Consider the following 27,668-nt stretch of genomic DNA (forward strand, 5'->3'; position numbering starts at 1 on the left):
GAGAAAAGTAACATAGAGCTATGTATATAACCCTGTCCTGTGAGAGCTGTAAGCTGATCCACATGTATCTGGCCTCTGGATCCTGTGCTACTACTCTCAGTCTCCCCTGTAGCTCCCGTCTGAATAGGACTGCTGCTCCCCCCGACCCTCTCGAGGTACCCTGGCGTGTGGTCCTCCTGTATGCTGACTCCCACTGAAATCCCTCTACTCGAGGTAGCCCTCTCTCTGGGCTCTGATGTGTCTCTGTCAGAAGTATGATGTCTCTCCCCACCATAACATGCTCCAGTCGTCCAGGCTGCACCCATAGTGAACCATTACAGTTCCATACTGCTATGTGTATCTCTGTCAGTGGCCTGGTCTGTGTCCCATAGGCCCCAAACCGCTAATCCATGGGCCGGCCATCAATGATGACCCGACCATCTCGATAGAAGGCCTTCTTGCCTTCTCTCCTCGCGTGTAAGACTCGTGGCATGTATTCCAAAAGTGGAGTAGCCCTCTCTCCATAAATATCCTAGTGACCCTTTAAAGTTTATTAAACTTTCTAAGGGCCACCCAAGATTTGTTAACCTTAGAAAGTTAAAAACCTTGGTCCCCTTTCACACTTGGGGCTGTTCACACATATCACTTTTGTCCGGACACCCAAGTATGCATCTTTAAAAAAATTTATCATGCATTTATCTTGCTCACCAACCACCATGCTCACACTTATGTTGTTCCACTTTCACAGGGTCATGACATAGATGCTAAATGAATGAATGAACTTGATGAAAAGACTCGACTTATGATTGCATAATGACTGATGCTTATATAATATACTAGAGTGCGGGTTGGCCAATTGTAGAAGCTGTTGGCCAATTACTGGACAAGGAAAATGGGCATAAATGCGTTTAGATGTTGCGCTTCATTCTTTTGCTGTCCCCCTTTCCTGACTACTGTCCCACCTGCTGCAAGAGCCTCTGCTGACTGCCGACAGACTGTCTACAGCCGACTGGAGCTCTAGCCTCCATGATGATGATGATGATGATGCTCCCGATGATGATGATGATGATGTACTGCTGATGATAATGATATGCTGCTGCTGATGGTGATTCTAATGAAGATGATGCTACTGATGGTGACCTACATGCTGTCCTAACTGCTGGGTTAGTCAGGGATTAAGACTCTTTGTGCATATGATTAGCCATGGCATGGGTGTGCAGGTGACAAATCAACTCGCACAAGGCATCATTTTTAGCGGATACCCAATGGCACCCTGATCAGATACCTCAGATGCCAGGTTGGAATTGACATATCACCCAAGCCCCCTTCTTCTAAGCATTTGGAAGCTGCTCTTGTATTGGAGCACCGCCCACCTCTCCCTCGCCGACCGTGTGATCGTGGCCAGCCATGTGCTCCTTGCCACCGTGTGGTACACCACATCTTGCTGGGCATTTTCCAGGGCATGCCTAGGTTAGGTTCAGCGACTAATCCGGAGATTTATATGGGCTGAGATCGATGGTCGGCCGGCTAGGGCCAAGGTGGCTTAGAGGGTGATTACTCAACCGCGGGCTCATGGAGGATTGGGGATCATTAACCTAGTTGTATAGAGCACAGCCCTCCCTGCTGGGCAAGTTGATCGTTAGAGGCCTTCTGCCAGGTGGTGAGCCCAAGAAGGCTTTTCTGATTGATCGGATATCAGCTCGAACCCCCTCACTTGGCGGCCCCTAGAATCCTAGGCTACGATGGATTTTCCCGAAGGCACGATCCCAAGGCTTGAGCACCACTTTTGAGGAAAAATTGCAACCGGTTTGATGAGAACTTGGGGGCACCTCAAGCCATCCCTTCAACTGCTCCCCCTAGCCACGGATGAGGAGAGACTCTGCTAGCCCTTGATTTGGAACCGCCTCTGTCCGAATGCACAGCAGAAAATGAGACAACAGCTGTGAGAAACAAAACACAAAAGTGTATAGAGAGAGAAGCTGTATAAACTCTGCTATATACACGAAGATCCGATACAAAAATGAGTGTGGGGGCAAGGGTGGTATTTATACCACCCTATGGTACTGATCAGCCAGCCCAAAAACAGCCGACAGGCTAACTACATGTCAATGACTAGGAAATAGCCAGTTGGTCAGCACATCTATAGTCGGCCAGGACAAAAATCATAGTCGGCCAACACACAATGAGTCGGCTAGAACAAGACAGCCCCCACGACCCAAAAACAGGGAAAAAGACATGGGAAAATGGGAAAAAATGGTGAGAACTCTTGGGCGGGCACACCCACAACAGAGGCCCTCACTGAGTAATATGGTACAGACAGGAGATGACTGCTAACACCCTCTCTCAGCTCCTGGATGTGAAACCAACCCCACTGAGCTGGAGTGTTGCTGGAGCATCGCCTAAGGTAGAGACTTCGTAAAGAGGTCCGTCGCATTGTCCTTTGTTGAACAATAAACAAGTAAGATGTCATAAGCTATCTTCTCACAAACAAAATGATATTGTATCTCTATGTGCTTGGTCCGGGCATGGAAGACCGAGTTCCGAGCAATAGCTATACCGCTCTGGTTATCGCACTGGATGACCGTGGGCTCCTTTTGTGGAAACCCAATCTCACCAAGTAACCTCCGCAACCACACAACCTCGCAAGCAGCACCATAAGCAGCCCGGTACTCTACCTCAGTAGAAGACAAGGTAATAGTACGGTACTTCCGCTTCAGCAAAATCATTGGTCCTCACAGGATAGCTTGCCCAGCTTCCTCAGTGACATAGTTGCCAAGCATTTCATGAAATGCATTTCATAAACGTTTCTTTCAAATCCCAGACATTTCAAAAACGTTTCATACAAAAGGGGGGGGGGGGGGTACCGGCCCTACAATTTATATGTAAATTTAAAATATGTAAAAAAATATGTTGCCTTCCCTACAAAACAATATTAAACATGCATCATTTACACGTTAAAACATGTTTACAAGTTAAAACTAAAGAATCTGGGTAAAAAATGTTTAAATCGAACAGTTCCCAAGTGGACACGAATGAAATGCGTTTCATTCGTATGAAACGTTTCGTTTCATTTGTATGAAACATTTCATTTCATTCAAACTGAATGAAATGCGTTTCACTACAACTATGCTAAGTGACTCTTGGAAGCGACTGTGGGACAGCTTCCATCCTCGTAAGGTCAGTCTGTTCCTCTAGCAAGTGGCTCACAGGAGTGTAGCAGTTGGCACGTGCTTGGCCATTGGTGGTCGTCCAGAACAGTGCACAAGATGCAGCCACCCGCTGGGTCGCAGCGACGTTGCCTTTGGGACTGCCCCAAAGCACAACAGGTATGGCAAAGAATCCTTCGACTATTCACCACCTCTCGGGCAGCCTCCGCATCATCACCCAGGGGCAGTCGCATGGGTGTGAGTGAGGAGTCAGGACCACCTTCCACTATGAGGAGACAGCTGATGGCTAGGCCCTCATGCTCACACATTGCAGGATAGTCTATCCCCACCCCCAACTCTATAGTAGAGGCCTGGTACCCTAGCACTTTTTAGAGATGGCAGATCATCAGCAACATATCGGCATGGCACATTTGGTGGGCACGATGCAGCGAGACCGTTGAGGGCACCCTCACAACACCCCCCCCCTCCCCTCAAAAAAAAAAAAAGTCTTTCCGTGCCATATGGACAGATGTCATACATACACTCTGTGGCCAGTGGGGGAAGTTACAGGGAGGTTTGGACCGCATGTGGAAAAGTTGAGAGGCCTTCCAGCGCTTTAGAAACAGGGTCCCTTCCTCTTGCTTAGTGCCGGAGACCCCACTTGGCACTACAGGCCACTGGTTTGGCTCCTCCCAGCCCCCCCCCCCCCCCCCCCCCCCCCCCCCCCTCTTTGTATGGGGTTCCCTCGAGAGCAGCCAGCCATGGAGGAGACTATCCTTCCCTTAGCTTTGTTCTCTTTTAGAGGATATGCGCTTATATTTCAGCCTACTGGCTGGTTTTATAACTAATAGAAGGATCTTTTTCCGGGGGGGAAAAAAGAAAGCACTGTGTAACAGCACCTCATCGCCGTGCTGCGCACAGAAACACACAAAAAAACATGTATATATGCAGCAAAAGGCACAATGCATATGTACCACAAAAAGCATGGGTTTCTACTGCAATAAACACACCAAAAGCATGCTTCAAATCTGCAGCAAAGAATGCATGTACCTGCAGCAAAAAAGCACACGAAAAGCACGTGTTTCTGCAGCAAAGCGCAGTGCCTAAAAACTCTGCCTAATCTTCTCCTCTAGGAATTGGGCATAAACAAGGAAAAAAGCACGATCTTCATATGCAAACCTAAAAACCAGTAGCAAAGAAAAAGGCTTCATACCACAAGATGATAAACGCACGCATGGAGACATTTGAGTGGCTCTGATACCAACTGAAACTCCCACATGATTCCCGAGCATCCCTTGTGTACAAACAAACGAACAAACACATAGATGATGGTGCCGGCTGCTCACCTCCCAACCATAGCTCCCGCGGAGCACCCCCAAGTTATGAGGCTAGAACACACCTTAACCTTGCTCCTCATCTAGCCACGGCATCCCATACCATCATAGCCCACGCCTCTAAGGTGTGCGGCTAGAGCTCAAGTTCCAGGCCTTGCTTGGGTCTGGATCCCCCTATAAGGGATGTGCACTTATGAGCCAATGCATCCCTTCCCAGGCCACTCTAGGGACAAGCCTAGCCTCAAGTTAATTGGGCCCATAACAAGCATAGTAACAGGATAGCATTGCATGTACTCAAGAACTCGTTAACTCGGCCAGGGTCTCGTCTATCATGTCCTGTGTCAACCACTCCTGCTGCATGAGTGGAATGTAACCTTTCTCGTGTGTGATTTTCTGGGCTGTTCCAAGCTTCAAGGTTTGGCTTGCAATATATCACTTACACAGTACACTCCCGCACAATGGTCTCCACACAATGAACAACTAAGAAGCAGGGCGAATGCAGCACAATTTAAGTTCGAATACAAGAAAAAGAATGCATTGCAATCTAAAGAAGCCTTCTACCTGAGACCTTGTACAACAGACTCTGGGAAAAACGTTGCTTCCAGCACACATAAGCACCTTAAGAACTCTATAGCTTTGACAATAGCTGAAACTGCAGTAGTCACAGCCTCTGATGAGGAGCTTCCAGACCGACTGAGGCATAGGCCTTCGATAGACCCTCCAAGCAATAAAAATTCCAACCGTGGGCATGTGACACCCTGCCAAGATAGACAAATATATCAGCAGAAAGCTTAGGTGATTTCCCAAACTTAACCAAAAGAAACATGCAACCTTGACGCCCTAACAAAATACTGACCACAGCAGCAAGCTCGTGGGCACCAAGGCTCCCGCAGTTATGAAGAGCAAGAACACGGATTCCAGAACCTATACTGATGGCACCAAACATTCCTCTTCCATTAAAACCGAGCATTCCATATCCTGTATCTGTATTGTGAGTGCCAACAGAGTTTCTAGCTTCAAGCATGTCAGATTCTTGTGCCTCCAATAATGGAGGGTCTCTTGGAAGGTCCAATCTGTCAAGGTGACTTAATAAAACATACTGCAGCTGAGATCCTTCAGCTGCAGCTGCAGCAAGTAAATTCCCTGCCGCGGCAGGACATAGCCCAAAGCATCGCTGAAGGCTAAGAGCTTGAGGTCCTGACCTCACTGATACCGCCAATGCATCTGCTACAGCCGAGGTTCTGCACCAAATAGAATATGTATTACAATTATCAAGGGCATGACTCCAACTGCATCTTCAAAACCCTCTTAAAATTAACCAGAAACAAACTACAATGCTTGTGCATTACTCTTTAAAATGCCTGTATTTCATAGCCCAACGTGAGCTGCTTCAATATTCACATTTAATGCACCCAATGACTAGAGGAAGAGAGCCACCCAGCAAGTTGCAAAAGGGGATTGCTCTCAAAAAAAGGGTCTTCTGTAGCTTTGAATCTATAAACCAAAAACTGGTCAGCCAGCCCTACCAAGGCCTTTCTTCCAGCTAAAGCATCTTTCCTGTTCAAAGTGGCCTTATTGAATCATGCTCATTTTTTCTACAACGAACCATACTAAGTGCTGTATTGCTTCTCTAGTGCCTCTTGACCTTTGCACACTTTGTGGGGCCTCTCCTGCTCTTATGTGACACATCCAAGACTTCACCATCGCACCACCACCTATTGGGGTTAATTACACATATCTCAATTTATTGTGGTGCATTACTTCCCATCCGAAACATTTGCCATCGCATGGACTTACTACAAGATGGACCGTCCCCATAAGCCCCCATTGTTTGGCAACATTGTGGAGTTCTCCCGACATGGAAACATCCTCCTACTGAATGACTTCAATGCATGGACAGCCGAGATGCAGGTACATATTTATGATTTCCATGCAGATTCTATCACGCTTTCAAAGATGAAACCCATCCCAAGATGTGGGATCTGTTACCACATATGGTAAATACTTTAGGGATTTGGGAGGCATCCCAAGATGTGGGGTCTGTTACCACATATGGTAAATATTTTATGGATTTGGGAGGCATGCATGAGCTACTTATGTGTAACAGGCTGTCATGTCGGCCCGCATCGGACAGTCTCACTTGCTTTCCACATGGATGGGGGTCGAGCACTGTGGATTACTTGATGAGGTCTCTTGCTCTTATGTGACATCCAGGACCTCATCGTCCCACCACCACCTATTGAAGGCCATCACATATCTCACTTTATTGCAGTGTGTTACTTCCTGAGATATCTACCTTTGGACGGGACTTACTGTACGATGGACGGTCCCCATATGGCCCCTTGTTTGTAGACATTCTCAAGTTCTCCCGTGAGGCAGACATCCTCCTATTGGATGACTTCAATGCACGAACAGCCAGGATGCCGGTATGTATGTACACATGGATGGGGGTCGAGCACTGTGGATTACTTGATGAGGTCTCTTGCTCATATGTGACATCCTGGACCTCACCATCCCACCACCACCTATTGAAGGCACATCACACATATCTCACTTTATTGCAGTGTTACTTCCCGAGACATCTACCTTTGGACGGGACTTACTGTACGATGGACAGTCCTCATATGGCCCCTTGTTTGTAGACATTCTCAAGTTCTCCCGTGAGGCAGACATCCTCCTATTGGATGACTTCAATGCACGAACAGCCAGGATGCCGGTATGTACGTACACATGGATGGGGGTCGAGCACTGTGGATTACTTGATGAGGTCTCTTGCTCTTATGTGACATCCTGGACCTCACCATCCCACCACCACCTATTGAAGGCACATCACACATATCTTACTTTATTGCAGTGTGTTACTTCCCAAGACATCTACCTTTGGACGTGACTTACTGTATGATGGACAGTCCCCATATGGCCCCTTGTTTGTAGACATTCTGGAGTTCTCCCATGAGGCAGACATCCTCCTATTGGATGACTTCAATGCACGAACAGCCAAGATGCCGGCATATATGTATGATTTCCATGTACATTTGTCATGCTTTCAAGGATAGATGTTACACTACAGTAGCGGCAACCCTGATACCAATGTTACGCTACGGTAGCAGCAGCGAGTTGGCGACGGAGGAGGAGAACTCTAGATCACCACCCAATTGTAGCATTATATGGTAGTGATGTGTGTGAACACACTTAGGCACACTTAGGACCGCCGGGGCATTTTTTCCCTCACTAGGAGGTTTTTTCTCCCGTGCACCCTCTTATCTACTCATTTTGGGGTGTGTACTTATCTTTTGTATCTGGCACACATTTGTTCATTCTAATCTAGTGAGTTTGTATGCTCTCAAGCTTCTTTCTTGTGTGTGTGCATTGTTGCAACCTTAACCCTAATTCATTGCAACAATTGGTATCAGAGCTAGCTTCCTTGACACTTGATCTAGTAGTATGCCTCCCTCCTCACAACCCTGTTTTTCTGTCTCTGATTGAGATACCCTCTTAAGAGAAGAAGATATATACTGTAGTGTGATGTATACGAAGTATACAAAATTTTTGAGGTCCGCGGCGCGATACAAACGCGTTTTGGGCACCGCAAGGTTTCTGCAGACGTTCTGGAGAGACGTCATTTTGGATTGGTTCTGCTCAATTTTGGGTGTCAGGGTTGTGCGACGACAAAGATTTGGTGTGCAACAGCATCTATAGTGTCTTCAACAACATCGACCATCATACTTTTGCTAGTTACACTCTGTTCTCTACTCTATGTTATTTTTCATACACTGCACGTGATTCAGTCAATTGGCAGCCATCCGAGGTTGCATTCAATGAATACTGAGTACTTGCAGTGTGTTGAAAGATTTTGAATTTGGTAGACAGTAGTGATGTATTCAACATGTTGTCTGCAGAGGACAAACTTGATGGGACTAACTACCCATTGTGGTCCTATATGATGAGGCATGTACTGATTGCTAAAGGCCTTTGGAATGTGGTCAGTGGTAGTGAAACTCGTCCGGTTTCACAACTACCAGTGCAACCACGTACTGCAGGTACATCTGAAGTAGAATTTGATACACATGTGGCTCCTTCACATGCACCACCAGTACCTCCTACTGCTGCTCAAACGAGATGGGATGAAAGAGATGCACAGACACATGCATTGCTTGCACTTTCTGTGAAGCGAAGCATTATTCCTCATATTAGGTCATGTAAGACTTCAAAACAGGCATGGGATGCACTTGCTGCATTATACCAGGTACGCAATGAAGCACGTGTTGCATATCTACGCAAACAGTTGGAGTCTGAGTACATGAATGAGGGAGACTCAATGGACAAGTTCTTGACCAAGATCAAAGATTTTAAGGAGTAGCTCGCTAGTGTGGATGAGATATATCCTGATAGTACATTGGTGCACACAGTTCTCAATGCATGAATGAGGGAGACTCAATGGACAAGTTCTTGACCAAGATCAAAGATTTTAAGGAGTAGCTCGCTAGTGTGGATGAGATATATCCTGATAGTACATTGGTGCCCACAGTTCTCAATGCATTGCCGGATTCTTATCAGAGTTTTACCTCTACCCTTAGACTCATGATGAAGGGAAATCCAAATGCCCTTACATTTGATGAGTTGGTTTCAGTACTCTTGTAAAGAAGAGCAGTCTAGGCAAAACAGATCTGTTATATGAGTTGGTGACCAAGCTTTTGTTGCAAGTCACAAAGGCAAAGGTAAAGATTCTTTGCATGGTGGCTATAAGCCCAAATCAGAATCCTCAAGTAAGGATGCAAAGAAAGAAGGTGATAAGCCTAAAAAGAAGGACAAGTGTCACTACTGCAGGAAACCATGGCACTACATAAACGAGTGCAAGAAAAGGCTAGAGAAGGAGAAAAAGAAAGAATCGAGCATTGGTTGTGGCTGATGCATTTGCACCAAGTGCAAAGAAGAAGGAACTTGCAAGTTTTGCTCAATATGATTGGACATGGACTGGACATTGCAGTTATGACTCTTCTGTTCATGATGTATGCATATCAGTGGCAAAATCAAATGCTTGGTACTTTGACAGTGGTACTAGTAAGCACATTACTTCATAAAAAAATTTGTTCTCATCTCTGGAATATATCCCAAGTACAGGAACTGTCACATGTGCAAATGGTTCCTCATATCCCGTTAAAGGAGTTGGTAGAGTTGTGCTCACTGTTGCAAATGGAGGCGCATTTACTCTTTCTAAAGTTTTATATGTACCAAGCATTAAGAAGAACTTGTTGTCAACTTCAACCTTAGTCTTATAAAGCTTGACGGTGAAATTTATGGATGACAGATATATAGTTCAGGATAGAAATGATGGTTATTCTGTCATTGCCTCAGGTACCTTGTTTCATGGCCTATACAAGATGGATGTATTTGAGAAGTTGCAATATGATGCTTGCTGAGTCTCTACAACTCGTGCTCAGTCTCTACGACTCGTGCTATGAGTGATGCAGAATTATGGCATGCACGATTTGGCCATCTGAATTATGGCAACTTGTTATGCCTTCAAAGGCATGATATGCTGTCTGAGTTGCCAACTCTTGAGACCCCTACTAGACATGTATGTGAGGAGTGTATTCTTGGTAAAATGCATCAGGCATCATTTCCAAAGGATGGATCTATGAGAGCTGTTAAGAAATTACAGCTTATACATAGTGATGTATTTGGTCCTATGAGAACACCATCTATTGGGGGATATCTATACTTCGTCACTTTTATTAATGATTACTCCAGATATAGCTGAGTGTATCCATTAAAGCAGAAGTCAAAGGGAAATTACAGCTTATACATAGTGATGTATTTGGTCCTATGAGAACACCATCTATTGGGGGATATCTATACTTCGTCACTTTTATTAATCATTACTCCAGATATAGCTGAGTGTATCCATTAAAGCTGAGTGTATTCTTGGTAAAATGCATCAGGCATCATTTCCAAAGGATGGATCTATGAGAGCTGTTAAGAAATTACAGCTTATACATAGTGATGTATTTGGTCCTATGAGAACACCATCTATTGGGGGACATCTATACTTCGTCACTTTTATTAATGATTACTCCAGATATAGCTGAGTGTATCCATTAAAGCAGAAGTCAAAGGTTTTTATGTACTTAAAGCACTTTGTATCCATGGCTGAAAATGCATGTGAATGTAAAGTTAACACCCTCGTTCAAATCGAGAGGGGGAGTATATGTCCAAGGAATTTAATGCATATATGGCTGAAAAAGGCATAAGGCATCAACGTACAGTGCCATACACACCTCAGCAAATGGTATGGCTGAGAGGAAGAACAAGTCTCTCAGGGAGATGGCACGATGTATGGTGAAAGCCCAAGATTTACCTCATGGTTTTTGGTTAGAGGCAACTATGTACGCAAACTATGTGTTGAACAAATGCCTTACCAAGGCCTTGCAGTCTGAAACTCCTTAAGATCCTTGGCATGGCAGAAAGCCTTCTGTGGCTCATTTGCGTGTTTTTGGTTGTCTTGCTTATGCTCTTGTACTTGAGCAACAACGCAGTAAGCTTGATGATAAGGCAATTAAATGCATATTTGTGGGATACAGTTTAGAAAGCAAGGGATATAGACTCTACCATCCGGCCTCAAAGCAGATTTTGATAAGTAGAGATGTTGTTTTTGTCGAAAACTCAGTTCAGCCCATGCTTTCATGCAAAAAACAGCAGAATGTATACTCACAGGACATGTTTGATTCGCTTCTACCTTTGTTTAGTGGAGGGCAGCCATATGTAGAGCAATTGAATGCTCCACCAAGTACTGAAATTCAACCTTTGCAGGTGCAAAATCAGCCTTTTGATGAGGCAATTATTGAGGATGTAGTGGATGAGGAGAGAGCAGCCATAGAAGAATCTAGGCGTATGCTAAAATGACTTGTGCAGACATTGAGGGATAGCAAGTTGGCAGCTCCTTTACCTAGCAAAACTCGTGTAGGTTCTCATCATGCATATTACTCTCATGTGGATCATGTTCTCATTTCTACTTTATGTAATGCGGAGGAACCTGTTGTCATGGCCCTGTGAAAATGGAGCAGGACAAGTGTGGGCATGGTGGTTGCAGGGTCAGAATATTTTATGATTCACATGGGGGGTGCCCGGACAGTGTTTAAGATGTGTGGACATCCCTAGGTGTGAAGGGGGGAACTAGAAACATTAAGTTTTAATGTTTATTGGAGTTTGCCCCTAGGCCTTAGTGGCCCTAGGAACTTATTTAAGTTGGGGCCCTAGGGATTAATTTGGGGAGGAGTTTTCTCTCTCTTCTCTCTCTCTCTCTCTTCCCTTTTTGGGGAATCGTGTAGTAAAAGGGGAGTTTCCTTCATGCGCTTGAGAACTAGCGTGGAAAAGCTCAAGGAGGAGGAGGCGGCTGCTGAAGACCAGTCTGGTTGCTGTTTTTCTGAGTGGAACCAGCCGTACAGTACTGTACGGCCAGAACTGTGCAAGCTTTTTCTCTCTCTCTCTCCTCTGTTGCTGGCTGCGCACAGGAACTGCTGCTGGTTTGGGCTGCGCAGAAGACCAGTACAGGCTGTACAGTCTGTTTTTCAGCAAGTACACCTTGTACAGCTGCCGTACAGTGTACGGGCAGCAAGGTACAGAAAGTACAGTTGCTGCAGAGGTGTTAACAGGTGCTGGACAGGCCTGTTTTCTCAAATACAGGCTACCAGAATCAAGACAGCCAACTGTTTGAGCAAGTACAACTCCTGGCACGTATCCCGAGGCGGTACAGACGGGTACTGTGCTGATTTTCAGATCTGTATTTTTCAAGGACAGCATAGGAGTGAGCATCAGGAGGAAGATACAGGCAAGTGCAAGCACACGTGTGAAGTAGGGTTGTGGAATTCAAGTGCCTGCACAGATTGGTACTGTTGCGTCCTCCAGTGTTGTTTCACGAGCTGAACTTGGTAAGCTCTGTTTCTGTTCATCCATCTCTCTTTCTACTGCTTGATGTCTGCTGCAGGTATGTGTTATCTGGCTCCTTGTGAGAGGAGGGGTTTGGCAGATTGACAAGGGATTAAGACAGAGATTGAACAGCACATGTATGTTTGAGCTGAGAAGATGTATCAAGCTCTTGAGTTATGCCAGATGTATGCCCATGGCTGGCCTGCTTTGTGATCTTGGCTGATCAGAGGGAGGCACAGTGTGTTGCTTGAGGACACAGATCTGTGTGCATAGATCCTCTGTGCTGAGAAGGATTTGTGGGCCGTCAGATTGGACTTACAGGTGTAAACTCTTGGCTGGTCTTTGTGTTGTACTCAGCCATACATATTATTTTAATTGAATAAAGAAATACCGCAAGGGGCGCCAAGCTTTGGGGCCAACAGGTGTCGTTGTGTTTTCAGATTTGGGCACTCTAGCTCCAATCTGTGTTTTGTTTCTCATCTAGACTACAAGTGGACGGGTGATTGCTCCTACCGCACTCTGGTTTTCTATCAGAGGCCGGTTTCAAGGTTCCGTTGCCGAGACCAATCATCAACTTTCTGAAGGGGGTGAGCTCGTGGTTGCTTTGGAGAAAGCCATCGCTGAAAATTCAGCAAGCATGTCTGATACAGAGGAAGAGTACTTCTATCATGAAGAAGAAGAGCAAGAGTCTTCTCCTGAAAGAGATGTATCTGAGGATATTTTTGCAGGAGAACAGGCTGCAGATGTTGAGCCTTATGAGGATGTAACACAGCCAGAAGATGTGCATGGTAAAGAGGATGATGATGCTCGGTTCAAAGATCGCTTGGCTAGTGTTATGGATACTTTTATGCAGCTCACACAGAGTGAGAGATTTGCTGAATTTTTAAGATCTCGCTCAGAGCCCCGCACAGAGCCCCAGAAAAAGAAGAAGAAGGTTCGTTCGAAGAATCTTTCTCAAGGTCATAGTGGTACCACTCCACAGGATCCATCTCCTGCCCAGTTTCCGAACATGCAGCATGCTTTTGGTGCTAACCCACAGAGTTCCTTCTATGGACAGCCACCTATTCCTCAGCAGAACATGCATCCAGGGTACTTTGGTGGTGGCTCGGTGTTTCAATCCATGACTGGGGGTTATCCTCAGGGAGGCATGGGTATGTATGGGCCTTTTGGAGCCAATTTTCAGCCTGGCATGCAGGGGAATATGTATGGTGGTATGCAGTCCGGTATGGCTGGAAATATGTTTGCAGGCATGCAACCTGGGATGCAAGGCAATATGTTTGGTGGCATGCAGCCAGGTATGCATAATGGAATGTATGGAAACATGGCTGGAATGTATGGTATGCCTGGTGTTGGAATGGGAAATGTTGACCCAATGATGGGTATGAATGTTGGGGGCAGCAATCTTACGAAACCACTTCCATATGATAATCTAACGCCTATGGGCAAGGCGAAGGATTACAAGGAAGGGGGAGCTGCAGTGAAGTTTGACACTTTCAGTGGGGCCAAGGATAAATTGAAGGCACTTACCTTTTTACAGCAATTTGATGCTGCTTTTTCTGGTGGGAATTACACAGAGTCCTCGAAGGTGAGGAAAGCTGCCACTTTTCTCAAGGGCAATGCTTTGCAGTGGTGGTCTACTCTTCTTTTGCAGGGCATAGCACCCACCACATGGGTCCAATTCAAACAGGTTTTCTCTTCCGTATGGCTCACATCTACATTTGAGGTGGATGTTATGAAAGCATGGCACAAGCTGGATGCTTCAAAGTGTGATAGTTTGGAGGATTATAACAAGAAGTTTTGGGAAGCTCTACTCCCAGTGACTTCTTATCGTGCCGTGCCATTATCTGAGCAGGTAGAGAAGTATTGTTGTGGGCTGCCCAAGGAGGTACGAGATTATTGTATAAAGACAAGAGTAACGAACATGTCACAGATGATTGAAAATGCTATGACAGCTAATGCGTTACTCACAGGTGGTTCATCTGGATTTAAGGGCAGTAAGAAATTGAGCAAGAAAGCTGAAAAATTTGGGCATGCTTCTCGTGATGCTAAAGGGTCTACAGAGACAAAGTATAAGAAGTTGCCAATGCCCAAAAGGACTTCTGAGGAAAGACAGGCTTTGAGAGATGCTCAAAAGTGTTTTTACTGTACTGAAGAGGGGCATATGTCATTCAATTGTCCCAAAAGAACGTCCAAAAAGAACCCTGACAATAAAGGAGAGCCCAAGCCAAAGAAACCAAAGCCTTCTGCAGGCTTAGTTCCTGATCTTGTGGGGGAGCAGCTAGGTGGTGAAGCTACAGAGTTGTGCAGAGCATGGGGCAAAGTGAGAGATCAGAATGCTTTGATCTTCTTTGACACAGGTGCTAGAGCCAACTTCATTTCACCAGATTTGGCTGGCCGATTGGGGATTCGCGCAGAGGACATGGGGCCGTTACATGAGGCTGATATGGCTCGTCCAGGGTATGCAGAACCCGTTACTCCTATTATTGGGAAGCTTCGGCTTCATTTGCAGGGTTATGTGGACAGCGAGGAGTTCTTCATCATGCCTTTGGATGGCTGTGATGTTTTGTTGGGAATGCCATGGTGCCACAGGGTACATGCGGTGGTGGATACTTACAATAGGAAAATTACTCTGACTCATAGAGGGAAAGAGCATGTATTGGATGTAAAACTCAAAGGGGAATCTGTTCCTATTGTATCCGCTTCGGCGATTTCATCAGTAATGAAAAAGCATCTTTCCGCGTACTTGATTTATGTAAAGGATGCACAGGATGATGAGTCTAAATCTAATTTGTCAATGTTAGATAAGGATAGGGCTGATTTCTTGAGTGGGTTTCAAGACTGTTTTTCCGAGTCATTGCCAGGAGAATTACCTCCTGAGAGGCCAGAAGATCATGCCATAGATTTGATTCCTGGTAGTACTCCACCGAATAGACCGCCGTACCGTGTTAGTGCAGCCCAACAAGAAGAGATTATGAGTCAGGTGCAGGAGCTTTTAAATAAGGGGTTGATTCAGCCTAGCTCATCACCCTTTTGCTCACCTGTGCTCTTAGTGCAGAAGAAGGATGGTTCTTGGCGCATGTGTATAGATTACAGGGCGCTGAATAAGAATACCATCAAGAATCGATTCCCCATACCGAGGATCGATGACATCTTGGACCGCTTACAGGGCTCCACAGTTTTTAGTCGTATTGACTTGAAAAGCGGGTATCATCAGATACGCATTAGACCCGAGGATGTGCATAAGACAGCATTCCGAACCACATTTGGGTTGTATGAATTCTTGGTTATGCCCTTTGGTTTGACAAATGCGCCTGCCACATTTAACAGAATGATGGACAGGATTTTCAGGCCTCATAGAGAGTTTGTGGGCACATTCTTTGATGATATGATTGTGCATTCACAAACTGAGGAAGAGCATAGAAGGCATTTGGCCATTGTGTTTGCAGAACTCAGAAACCATAGATTGGTGGTTAATGGCAAGAAGAGTGAGTTTTTCTTGCAGGAGATACATTTCTTGGGGCATATTGTGTCTGGTCATGGAGTCCGTATGGATCCAGCAAAGGTGGAAGCAATACTTAATTGGCCAGCTTTGAGGACCGTGCATGATGTACGCAGCTTTCTAGGATTGTGTTCCTATTACATGCGTTACATACGGCACTTTGCTGAAATTGCTTCGCCTCTTCATGCTTTGACGAAGAAAGCAACTCCGTTTAGATGGGCTGATCGGGAAATTACAGCATTCAAAAAGCTCAAGGAAAAGCTTACTTCGGACCCAGTATTGGTGTTACCGGACCTCCGAAAGGCTTTTGTTGTCCAGTGTGATGCATGTGGAAGTAGCATTGGTGCAGTTCTCATGCAAGAGGGACATGTTATAGCCTATGAGAGTAGAGTTTTGCAAGATGCTGAGAAGCATTTACAGGTGTATGAGAAAGAGATGTTGGCTGTAATTCACGCTCTTTCTACATGGAAACACTACTTGCTTGGGGCTGATTTTACTGTACAGACAGATCATCAGACCTTGCGTTATTTCCTCACGCAGACTAAGCTTTCAGAGAAGCATATGCGTTGGGCAAACTTTTTGTCAATGTTTCACTTCCAGATTGTGCATGTGGAAGGCAAAAAGAATGTAGTGGCAGATGCTTTGTCACGCAAGCCACAGGTCTCTGCAGTTTCACTTGCTTATCATCATGAGCTTGATGAAATGAAAGAGCAGTATGCCCATGATGAGGATTTTGAAAAGTTGTATGATCAGATGTCTGAGGGTCAGCGGCATGAGCATTACACTCTCAGAGATGGGTTTTTATTGATGCATGGCAGACTGTGTGTTACCAGGCCATTGCGACTCAAGGTTATGATTGAAAGTCATGCTCCACCGTATGCAGGTCATAGAGGTATTGACGCCACGGTCAAAGCAGTGGAGACTTTCTTTTATTGGCCAACCTTGAGAAGAGATGTTGATGCCTTTGTGAGGCAATGCATCGTATGTCAGAAGGTAAAGTTTGACCGTCAGAAGACACCAGGGTTATTACAGCCTTTACCTATTCCGGATAGACCTTGGGAGAGCATTGCCATGGATTTTGTATTTGATCTTCCACGGACACAAACGGGAAATGATGGCATCTGGACTATCATATGCAGGTTCAGTAAGCAGGCACATTTCATTCCCGTGCGGAAGACAATTAAAGTGGATCATATGGTGAAGTTGTTCATGGCGAACATCTTCAAGTATCATGGCTTGCCTACGTCTATCATTAGTGACCGTGATCCACGGATGACGAGTTTGTTTTGGAGAGGGTTGTTTGACAACATGGGTACAACTCTCAAGTTTTCATCGTCATTTCATCCACAGACAGATGGTCAGTCAGAAGAGGCTAACTCTACAGTGTTGGATCTTCTCAAGTGTTATGTGTCAGAGCACAAGCAACAATGGGAAAAGTATCTTCCTTTGGTGGAGTTTGCATATAACAACACTGTACATAGCTCGACAGGCAAGGCGCCTTTTGAGATTGTAGAAGGAGGGAAGAAGGTACCACCCATTTTGCATACAAAGGATAAGATCTTTGAGGCTGATCAGTATGTGGAGAGCTTGGATGAAGCTTATCGGAGAGTTAAGTTGGCCCTCCAGAAAACTCAGCAGAAGCAAAAGAAAGCCGCAGACCATCACAGACGTGATTTATAGTTTGCATTGGGTGATTGGGTTCTTTTGCGCTTTGAAAAGGCTAGACTCAAGAAGATGAAGGGTAAAGAGCGCTTATTCCCTAAGTTGAGTATGCGATATTATGGGCCTTTTCAGGTTTTGGAAAAGATTGGTGAGGTAACCTATCGTTTGAAGTTACCAGATCACTGGAGGATTCACAATGCTTTTCACGTGAGTCTTCTTAGACCTTTCCGTGGGGATGTGCCTGAGGATGTATCAGATGAGGCTCAGCCGGAAGTTGAGGAACTTGATGAGGTTCTGATTCCAGAGCAGATACTGGCACATAAAGAAAGGAAGGTACGAGGTAAAGTTTCCCGTCGCTATCTTGTGAAGTTCAAGAACTATTCACCGATGGATGCGAAGTGGATGGAGGAAGGTGACTTAACAGATTCACCTCAGGTTTCGCAGCTTTATCTCGATGCCTTTGAGTTAGAGCCGACTCTTATTGTGGCTCATTCAGGTTCAGCAGAGCATGGGTCTGGAGCATTACCTGATGCTCAAGAGGGGGGTAGCACCTCCACTCCCTTGATACAGACAGGCTCAGATGACATCTAGAGGTCGCTTGGTGCAGATTTTATCTCATCCGAAGGTACTGAGGCTGACAGTACATCTGTTTATGGGACTTCTATGATATATGTGTACTAGTCACATGGAGATTTTTGTGGATATGTATGGTTCACAGTGGTATACAACTTGGACTATTACTATGCCATTGGTTTGCAGTGAATGATGATACATGTGTATGGCTCAGAGAGATTGGGACGCTGATCTTGCCATATTGTATATTTCACTTTGGATATTTTGATGCATCACCAGAATGCAATCGAGGACGCTTGCCACCTTTCAAGAGGGGGGTATGTCATGGCCCTGTGAAAATGGAGCAGGACAAGTGTGGGCATGGTGGTTGCAGGGTCAGAATATTTTATGATTCACATGGGGGGTGCCCGGACAGTGTTTAAGATGTGTGGACATCCCTAGGTGTGAAGGGGGGAACTAGAAACATTAAGTTTTAATGTTTATTGGAGTTTGCCCCTAGGCCTTAGTGGCCCTAGGAACTTATTTAAGTTGGGGCCCTAGGGATTAATTTGGGGAGGAGTTTTCTCTCTCTTCTCTCTCTCTCTCTCTTCCCTTTTTGGGGAATCGTGTAGTAAAAGGGGAGTTTCCTTCATGCGCTTGAGAACTAGCGTGGAAAAGCTCAAGGAGGAGGAGGCGGCTGCTGAAGACCAGTCTGGTTGCTGTTTTTCTGAGTGGAACCAACCGTACAGTACTGTACGGCCAGAACTGTGCAAGCTTTTTCTCTCTCTCTCTCCTCTGTTGCTGGCTGCGCACAGGAACTGCTGCTGGTTTGGGCTGCGCAGAAGACCAGTACAGGCTGTACAGTCTGTTTTTCAGCAAGTACACCTTGTACAGCTGCCGTACAGTGTACGGGCAGCAAGGTACAGAAAGTACAGTTGCTGCAGAGGTGTTAACAGGTGCTGGACAGGCCTGTTTTCTCAAATACAGGCTACCAGAATCAAGACAGCCAACTGTTTGAGCAAGTACAACTCCTGGCACGTATCCCGAGGCGGTACAGACGGGTACTGTGCTGATTTTCAGATCTGTATTTTTCAAGGACAGCATAGGAGTGAGCATCAGGAGGAAGATACAGGCAAGTGCAAGCACACGTGTGAAGTAGGGTTGTGGAATTCAAGTGCCTGCACAGATTGGTACTGTTGCGTCCTCCAGTGTTGTTTCACGAGCTGAACTTGGTAAGCTCTGTTTCTGTTCATCCATCTCTCTTTCTACTGCTTGATGTCTGCTGCAGGTATGTGTTATCTGGCTCCTTGTGAGAGGAGGGGTTTGGCAGATTGACAAGGGATTAAGACAGAGATTGAACAGCACATGTATGTTTGAGCTGAGAAGATGTATCAAGCTCTTGAGTTATGCCAGATGTATGCCCATGGCTGGCCTGCTTTGTGATCTTGGCTGATCAGAGGGAGGCACAGTGTGTTGCTTGAGGACACAGATCTGTGTGCATAGATCCTCTGTGCTGAGAAGGATTTGTGGGCCGTCAGATTGGACTTACAGGTGTAAACTCTTGGCTGGTCTTTGTGTTGTACTCAGCCATACATATTATTTTAATTGAATAAAGAAATACCGCAAGGGGCGCCAAGCTTTGGGGCCAACAGGTGTCGTTGTGTTTTCAGATTTGGGCACTCTAGCTCCAATCTGTGTTTTGTTTCTCATCTAGACTACAAGTGGACGGGTGATTGCTCCTACCGCACTCTGGTTTTCTATCAGAGGCCGGTTTCACCTGTTTCCTTTGAGGAAGCACAGGATGATGATCATTGGATGCATGCTATGCAAGATGAGTATAACTCTATACTCAAGAATGACACCTGGTATTTGATAGATCTACCTCATGGCAAGAAGGCCATTGGTACTAAGTGGGTTTACAAGTTTAAACGCAAAGCAGATAGTAGCATTGATCGCTACAAGGCCAGACTTGTTGCAAGGGGTATGCCCAACAAAAGGGCATTGATTATGATGAGACCTTTGCACCCACATCTCGTATGACTACCATTAGGTGTCTCATTGCATTGGCAACACATCATGGGTGGAATGTCAATCAATTGGACATTAAGGTTGCATTCTTGAATGGTGATTTACAGTCTCCTAGTTTTGCTGTGAAAGGAGAAGAGTCTAAAGTATGCAGGTTGAAAAAGGCTCTTTATGGCCTTAAGTAGGCTCCTAGAGCATGGTATGAGAAGATTCATGCATACTTGGTTGCAAATGATTTTTGCAACAATCCAACAGGGAGTACTCTCTATGTGAAGAGTAAGGATACATTTTTGGTCATTGTTCTATACGTTGATGACATGCTGCTCACGGGACCCGATATAGATTAGATTTCAGCCTTTAAGGCTGATTTGCAGTCATCGTTTGAGATGTCAGCTTTGGGACCCTTGCATTACTATTTGGGGATTCGGTTTATGCAGTGCAATGATGGCATTATTATGCTCTGTAGTCTAAATATATACAGAAGCTATTGAAGAGGTTTAATCTTGAAGACTGTAAACTTGTGGCTACGCCTATGGAGACATGCACTACGCACATTGAGATGCATTACCACTATGTCAGGGAAAGACTCTTTGCAGCAGAGATCAGCTTGGTCTATGTGCCTACACATGACAACATGGCAGATTTATTCACGAAGGCTCTTTCTCATGAAAAGTTCGAAGCTTTTCGTAAAGCTTTGGGCTTACTACCTTTGCAGGATTGATCGGCCATATCTTGTACATGTTCACATCATCACTCCAAGGGGAATTTGTAGCATTATATGGTAGTGATGTGTGTGAACACACTTAGGACCGCCGGGACACTTTTTCCCTCACTAGGAGGTTTTTTTCCCCGTGCGTATGTACACCCTCTTACCTACTCATTTTGGAGTGTGTACTTATCTTTTGTATCTGATTTATGCATGTTTATGCATAACAATTATCTAGAGAGATCTTAGGCTTTTAACAGTGGTATCAGAGCAATCTCTAGTTAATTTCTAATATTTTTTCTTTCTTATTGTAATTTTTGGTATTTTTTTAAGTAAATTTTAATATTTACTAAATAAAAATGTTATTTTGTTGATTTGTGTTGATGATTTGCACGTGGATCGTCGATATGGCGGTTGGAACGCGTGTTTCTTCTATTCAATGGACGAATCGACGTTGCGGGGGAATTCTGTTTGTTTAAATGCTATTTTTTTTATTTTTTGTGGTTTAAAATAAGCATTAATGAAAATTTTTACCAAATACCACATATTTTATTGCAGATATTTTTGGTAGAATGAATTTCTTGAGTTTCTATAATTTTTAAAAAAAATTTCTAATGTTTTTTACTTAAGAAAGGCATTCCTTTGCTTGTCACCCCAGTGAAAAGTAGCTTTCTTCTTTGTTAAATCATGCAAAGGTGAAGCAATCTCGGCGAAGAGCTTAATAAACCGGCGATAATATGAGCATAATCCCAGAAAGCTCCTGATCTCGTGTACATTCTTCAATTCTGGCCAATCTTTTATAGCTTGCAACTTGGTGGGATCCATACGTACCCCATCCTTGGATACAATATGACCAAGGTAATGAATTTCAACCAAGAAAAATTCACTCTTCTTGCCATTAATGTAGAGCTAATGGCGACGAAGCTCTTCAAACACTATGGCCAAATGCTCCTTATGCTGCTCTTCATCTTTAGAGAAAACAATGATATCATCAAAGAAAGTACCTGTGAACTTTCTATGTGCTCTGAAGATACGATCCATCATACGATTAGATGTGGCAAGAGCATTGGTAAGTCCAAATGGGACCACCAAGAACTCATAAACCCCAAACTGCGTACGAAAAGCAATTTTGTGAATATCCTGAGGGGCCACCTGTATCTGATGATATCCACTCTTAAGACCGATGCGGCTAAAACATGCTACACCCTCCAACCTATCCAAAATATCATCGATACGTGGTATCGAAAACCTGTTCTTTATCGTCACCTTGTTAAGGGTACGATAATCCACACACATCCTGTGCGTCCCGTCTTTCTTTTGCACCAACAGCACAGGTGAGCAATAAGGAGATGAACTAGGGCGTATCAACCCTTTCTCAAGCAAGTCATTAACCTGTGCCATAATCTCTTCTTACTGCCTTGCACTCACCCTGTAAGGAGGTCTATTCGGGGGTGTACTCCCAGGTATCACATCAATACGATGATCCTCGAGACGCTCAGGTGGCAACCCTCCTGGTAATGCATCCCTGGAAACAATCACCATAACCACGCAAAAAGTCTATGCGCTCTCCGGTTAGATGATCTACATTCACATTCTCATGTTCAGATTGTTCTCGTACAAAAACCAAGTAAGAACAAGCTAACTTCTTCATTATTTTAGAAACCTGAACATGACTTACAATAGGTATGGTACTACCTGGAGTACTTGCTTCTATAGCAAGCTCTCTACCTCTATGAACAAAGCTGATTTTCTTGGACTTTTAGTCCTTCTTGGGCTCCATATACGAGCATGCCAAGGCATCCCTAACAAAACATCACATCCTGTGAGAGGAGCAACCAAGAAACTCTCATGATCAAGATATCCTTGTATATGATTTCGGAGTTTGCCAATGATCGGCGTTACATCAACTCCTTTACCCTCAAAGGCGGCATCTGCATTCATTTGAGTCCCAAAATCTGATACACAAGCCTATGGCAGCAGCCATCTGTACAGAAATGAAATTATCTGTGAATGCATCATCAAACAAAAAGAGTGCGGGCTGATCTCTCAACTGTCCCCATGCTTTACATATTGTTCTATGATCTGGGGGTTGCCCCGTGTTACCCTGCACATCGGGCACAACATTCACATGAGCTTTTTTGCATTAGAATCTGCATTCCTGGGGTTTTGCGGGCATTTAGGATATATGTGATCCTTACTACCGCAACCAAAACATTTCCCATCACGTACATAATCAAGCCTCTGCTGTTTTGACAGCCCAAAATCATTGCGTTTACCACCCGGCTTCTTGGACGAGTTTCCCTTTGTATCTGAGGCATCTTTCTGCTCACTTTTAGAGGGCTGTCCACCCTTTTTCTGGTCATAACCAGCCCATCTCTTGCCCTTAAATGAATCTGAATTTGACTTGTTTTTAACCCACTTCATATGCAAATTTTCAGCTATGAATGCCGAGTTTATCAACTACTGAAGAGTTTGATTTGGGTACACCTGTAAGCTCTCTTGAATGATGGGGTGCAAACCTGATTCAAACTTCCATTTCTTCTCCCCATTAGAAAGAGACATAAAGGGAGTAACTTTCAGCAGTACCTTCCAGTACTTAGCTATATATGTCTGCACTGTCTCCCCTTCATCCTGCTTCAACCAATCCCACTCTTTACATACATTCTTGGCAAAGTTTGGAGGCAAGAATTGAGCATAAAACTGAATTTTAAAGTCATCCCATGTGCGGGCACCACTTGCATCCAAAAGCTTGGCCATCCACCAATCACTAGCTGTCTCTTTGAGATGCATACCCACATGCCTGAGCTTAGACTTCTCAGAGAAATCTTCATTGCAAAAAGCAATTTCAAACTGTCTCACAAAAGCAAGCGCCTTCGTAGTATCCATCTTGCCATAGAAGTTCTCAAACTTCACATCTTTGTCTCCTGACTTGAACTCTCGACTTTTCTTTTTAGAACAAGTCCTGTCTCTAGCCCCATGTCTAGGCTTAGGGGACTCATGCCTGGGTCTCTTCCCACGTACTCGAGACACGCTCCTGGAGTGGTAAGAATCTTCACTTGAAGAATGCTCTCGACGTGAAGATGCATAACGGTGACGAGGATCTATATCTCCTGATGTACTAGAATCTGCATGTGCTTCCACGCGAGGAGTCCTTTTTGTACCTGCATCACCCAATACATCCTTTTTGCCTTTCAAATAAGATACGGCCAGCTCTCTAGGATCTTCATATCCCATCTCTGCTGCTATGGCCTCAAAGGCTGCATCGTCACATTCAAAACCCTTTGCACATTAGGGTCATTCTTGAGAGACCGCAATTCAGCTGTCTCCTCACGATAGCGTCTAACTTGACGCTTGAGAGCCTCTAGCTCTGAAAGTACATCAGTCTGGTCAGAATATGCGGATTTAGCAGACCGTTATGCATCTGAATGCTCACCAGACCCTGCTTGCATGCTCATGTTTCACAATCTGTATGCTCAGCAAAAAGCTTTCCGTATGCCCAAACATCGTCTTTCTCAAGCAAAGACAGAAACCAATGCTCTGATACCACTGTCACACACGGGCACGTGTATACGAAACCAATTCACTACCAAAACAGCATACATACCAAGGTTGATTCCGTACCGTACGGATCCGTACAGTACGGTACAATCGTACGGTACGGTACCGTACCGTACCGTACGGATCCGTACGGAAACTTTTTAAAAAAATAATAAATGGTGTGGCGTGGCGAAACGCGTGTGGCGACCGTGCGCTTGTGGATAAGCGACCAAATTTTGGGCATTTGTGAATACTTGCACAATCGTGTGTACCTGCAAAACTCTGCAGAGTAACTTCTTCGCTCTCTCTCACGCCCAGGCTTCATCATGCCGCGCAAGACTAACCCGAACTGGGCAATCCACACCAATGTCCTGAGGGTTGTTAACACCCCTTCTCAGCAAGGGTCAGGTACTCGGCTATGGGCATGCAAGTATTGCGGGGAGCAGTACACTAGCACCATAACTCGTGTCATCAAGCACATGACAGGTATCGAGTGCACCAATCAATGTGGTCCATGTGATAAAATACCACAAGCTGTGAGGGACCAATTGATTGCGGAGAATTGTCCTGCAATGGGTGGTGCAAGCAGTGTTAGAGGTGGTGAAAGTACGCAAGATGCTCTCCATGATGCTTTTATTGGAGATGTTACAGGTTCAGGTACAGTAGATGAGGGTGAAAGTCTTTCGGCTTCAGCCCAATCCACCACAGGCAGGAAGAGGGCACGTATTGCTGATGATGAGGACCTCCTGCCACAAGATGCGAGAGGTACAGGGGAGGCATCAAAGCAATCCACTCTGCGTTCTTGTATCTCATCACAAGCTTGGGTAAAGGAGCGGCAAAGGGTGGCAGAAATGGAGATTTGTCGTACTCTTATTGAGTGTAATATATCCTTCAATGTGTTAAGGACAGACCAATGGAAAAGAATGGTGAAAGCAATTGCGCAGGTAGGGCCTACTGAGACATGAACAGGTCTTCAGTATACGAAGATGCGTACATCCATGTTGGATGAGCAGAAGGCCTTGATAGAAAAGGCGCTCACACCTGTGAAAGCAGGTTGGCAGGAGTTTGGATGCACTATTATTTCAGATGGGTGGGCAGACATTCGCAAGAGGCACATAATCAATATCCTTGTGTCATCTTGCTTGGGCACCTATTTCTTGCGTGCCGTGGATGCAGGGAGAGCAGGCGACAGGATCACAGGGGAGTTCATTTATGGCCACATTCGACAGGCTATCCTTGAGGTTGGGGAGGACAATGTTGTGCAGGTGGTGACCGACAACGCCTCTAACTACAAGGCAATGGGTCAAATGGTCGAGACAGAGTTTCCACATATAGTGTGGACTCCATGTGCTGCCCATTGTCTTGATTTACTTATGGAAGACATTGGGAAGCTTGTTTGGGTGCAGCCCATTGTTGCAGATGCTGTAAAGATCACCACCTTCTTCCGAAGAAGCATCGGGCTCTTGCCATCTTTCGGAGCCATAGCCCTTTGGATATGGTGAGACCCTCCAAGACCAGGTTTGCCTACATATTCTTGGTCTTGGATAGGCTCTACAAGATAAGAGATTCACTATCATCAACAGTTGTGGAACCAAGGTGGCGACAGATGCATCATTCAGAGGATGAGCGTACAAAATACTTGCAGAGGCGGATCCTGGATGATGATTTTTGGCAGCAAGTTCATAGCCTTTCAATTGCACTTAAGCCCGTGTATGTCCTTCTCCGACTTACAGACATGGAGGGCTCAACTTTGGGGCTGGTCTTTCATTTGTTTATGCAAATGAAAGACCATGTTGCTCAGTGCTCCATGATGACTGCTCAACGGTAAGCAATAGTTCTAATTTCTTCCTCTTTCTTTGATTTTTATGACTTCTCGATTCTCGATTCTCTTAGCACTATAACCTAAGACATGTATGCTCAATCTCTCATTTTCAGCCAAGGTGAGATCTTGCACATTGTAGACAAACGGTGGACATTCATGAGCCGTCCCATCCATGCGATGGCTGCCATGCTCCATCCTCTCTACAGGTCGCCAGAGCTATGGAATAATACTGCTTTGAGCATGAAGCAGTCAGAGTATGTGGGAAGGATGTTCTCAGAGGAGGAGCAACTTCAGATTGATAGAGAGTTCACCACTTACATGAGTGGTATTGGTGCTTCATTTGCGAGACCTGTGTCATTGAGGAAGGAAGCCATGAAATTCCCTTTGACATGGTGGCACTCTTATGGAAGGGTTGGTCTTCCAAACCTTTCACGAGTTGCTCTTCGTGTTCTATCTCAGGTAACTTGTAATTAATCTCTAAAGTATACTCTTCGGAAATGAAGATTGATGTTTTAGCATTAAAAGATTTACAAATTTGCTCGCATTGCACTCATTTTTGCACAGGATTGCTCAGCTGGAGCATGTGAGCGGAACTGGAGCTCATACTCCCTTATACACACTAAGATTCGGAATCGCCTTAGTACTTCTCAATTAGAGAAGTTGGTGTATTGCAGAGCTAACATGAGGCTCGTGCGAAGCTACCATGCTTTGGGGTCACCGAAGCAGGTATAAATTGAAATTTGGACTCAAGAAGAACTTAGAAGTAGAAATTTTTTTCTAGTTCAATGAATATCCATTGTCCAATATGCAATTTGTGGCATGTTTAAACAGGTTGATCCAACACTACTCAAAATGGTAGATGAACCCAGCCCGGAGCTTGTGGATCGGCAGATTAGAGATGAGCAAGAGGAGATTTTGAGAGCTTTACATAGAGAGCTTGAGAGCGTGGATCGTTGTGTGACCCGCTCACGTGCACGATCTCTCAGCATTCCTCTACGCCCGGCAGCTCCAGATCCAGCCTTTGCGAGACGAGAGAGCATTCGCAGGGGAAAGCTTCCAGTTCGTCGCACCCAGCAGAGGCGTGCAAATGAGGCTGTCGAACTCATTCACACTCAAATTCCCGAGGCACATGACGAGGATGCACTGGAGCTTGTTGCTGCTGAGCCAGAGTTCGATGAAGAGGGCAATGGTATCAATGATGGAGGCATGCTCTCTTCAGAAGACTCATCATCTTCATCTGATGATGAGATTTGAGACTCTTGTGTCGAGACTCTAGAGTCTAGACAACTGTAGTGTTTCATTGTTTTGCTTTTTGCACTTGTGGACCACGACATGTGCTGGCAGCTGTAGACATGATATTTGTACTCTCTTTTATCAGCTATGACTTTCATGGTTCTTGCTTATATCACTATGACTGTTAACATGAGGTATTGTGTAATGGGCTTGGTAACTGATAATTGATTTAAACTTTAAGTAATGA

The 27,668-nt window shown here is 45.0% G+C and overlaps 2 protein-coding genes across 2 annotated transcripts in view; one reads left to right on the forward strand and one right to left on the reverse strand.

Annotated features, from left to right (window-relative positions):
* The window catches only part of LOC147630271 (uncharacterized), a 149,920-nt gene that overhangs the window by 44,095 nt on the left and 78,157 nt on the right, over positions 1–27,668 (reverse strand). Inside the window, exons 2-3 of the mRNA XM_086810116.1 lie at positions 5,316–5,700; positions 5,021–5,217 (exon numbers count right to left, since the gene is read on the reverse strand). Of these exons, the coding sequence (XP_086666242.1) occupies positions 5,021–5,217; positions 5,316–5,700 (582 nt within the window). The remainder of the gene's footprint in view (positions 1–5,020; positions 5,218–5,315; positions 5,701–27,668) is intronic.
* On the forward strand, positions 26,327–27,442 carry LOC147630272 (uncharacterized). The gene is made up of 3 exons (XM_086810055.1): positions 26,327–26,647; positions 26,753–26,914; positions 27,020–27,442. Exons 1-3 carry the CDS (start codon positions 26,345–26,347, stop codon positions 27,440–27,442), a joined length of 888 nt encoding a protein of 295 aa, XP_086666181.1. The 5' UTR covers positions 26,327–26,344.

Source organism: Cibotium barometz, chromosome 16, assembly GCF_041138505.1.
Source record: "Cibotium barometz isolate CiBa-2024 chromosome 16, ASM4113850v1, whole genome shotgun sequence".
NCBI classification, from domain to species: Eukaryota; Viridiplantae; Streptophyta; class Polypodiopsida; order Cyatheales; family Cibotiaceae; genus Cibotium; species Cibotium barometz.

Excerpts from the sequence above, each read along its gene's own strand:
- LOC147630272 (XM_086810055.1), top strand. The coding sequence starts at position 26,345 with ATGAGCCGTCCCATCCATGCGATGGCTGCCATGCTCCATCCTCTCTAC. Across the intron at positions 26,648-26,752 it reads CTCTTCGTGTTCTATCTCAG|GATTGCTCAGCTGGAGCATG; the intron begins GTAACTTGTAAT and ends ATTTTTGCACAG. Across the intron at positions 26,915-27,019 it reads CTTTGGGGTCACCGAAGCAG|GTTGATCCAACACTACTCAA; the intron begins GTATAAATTGAA and ends ATGTTTAAACAG.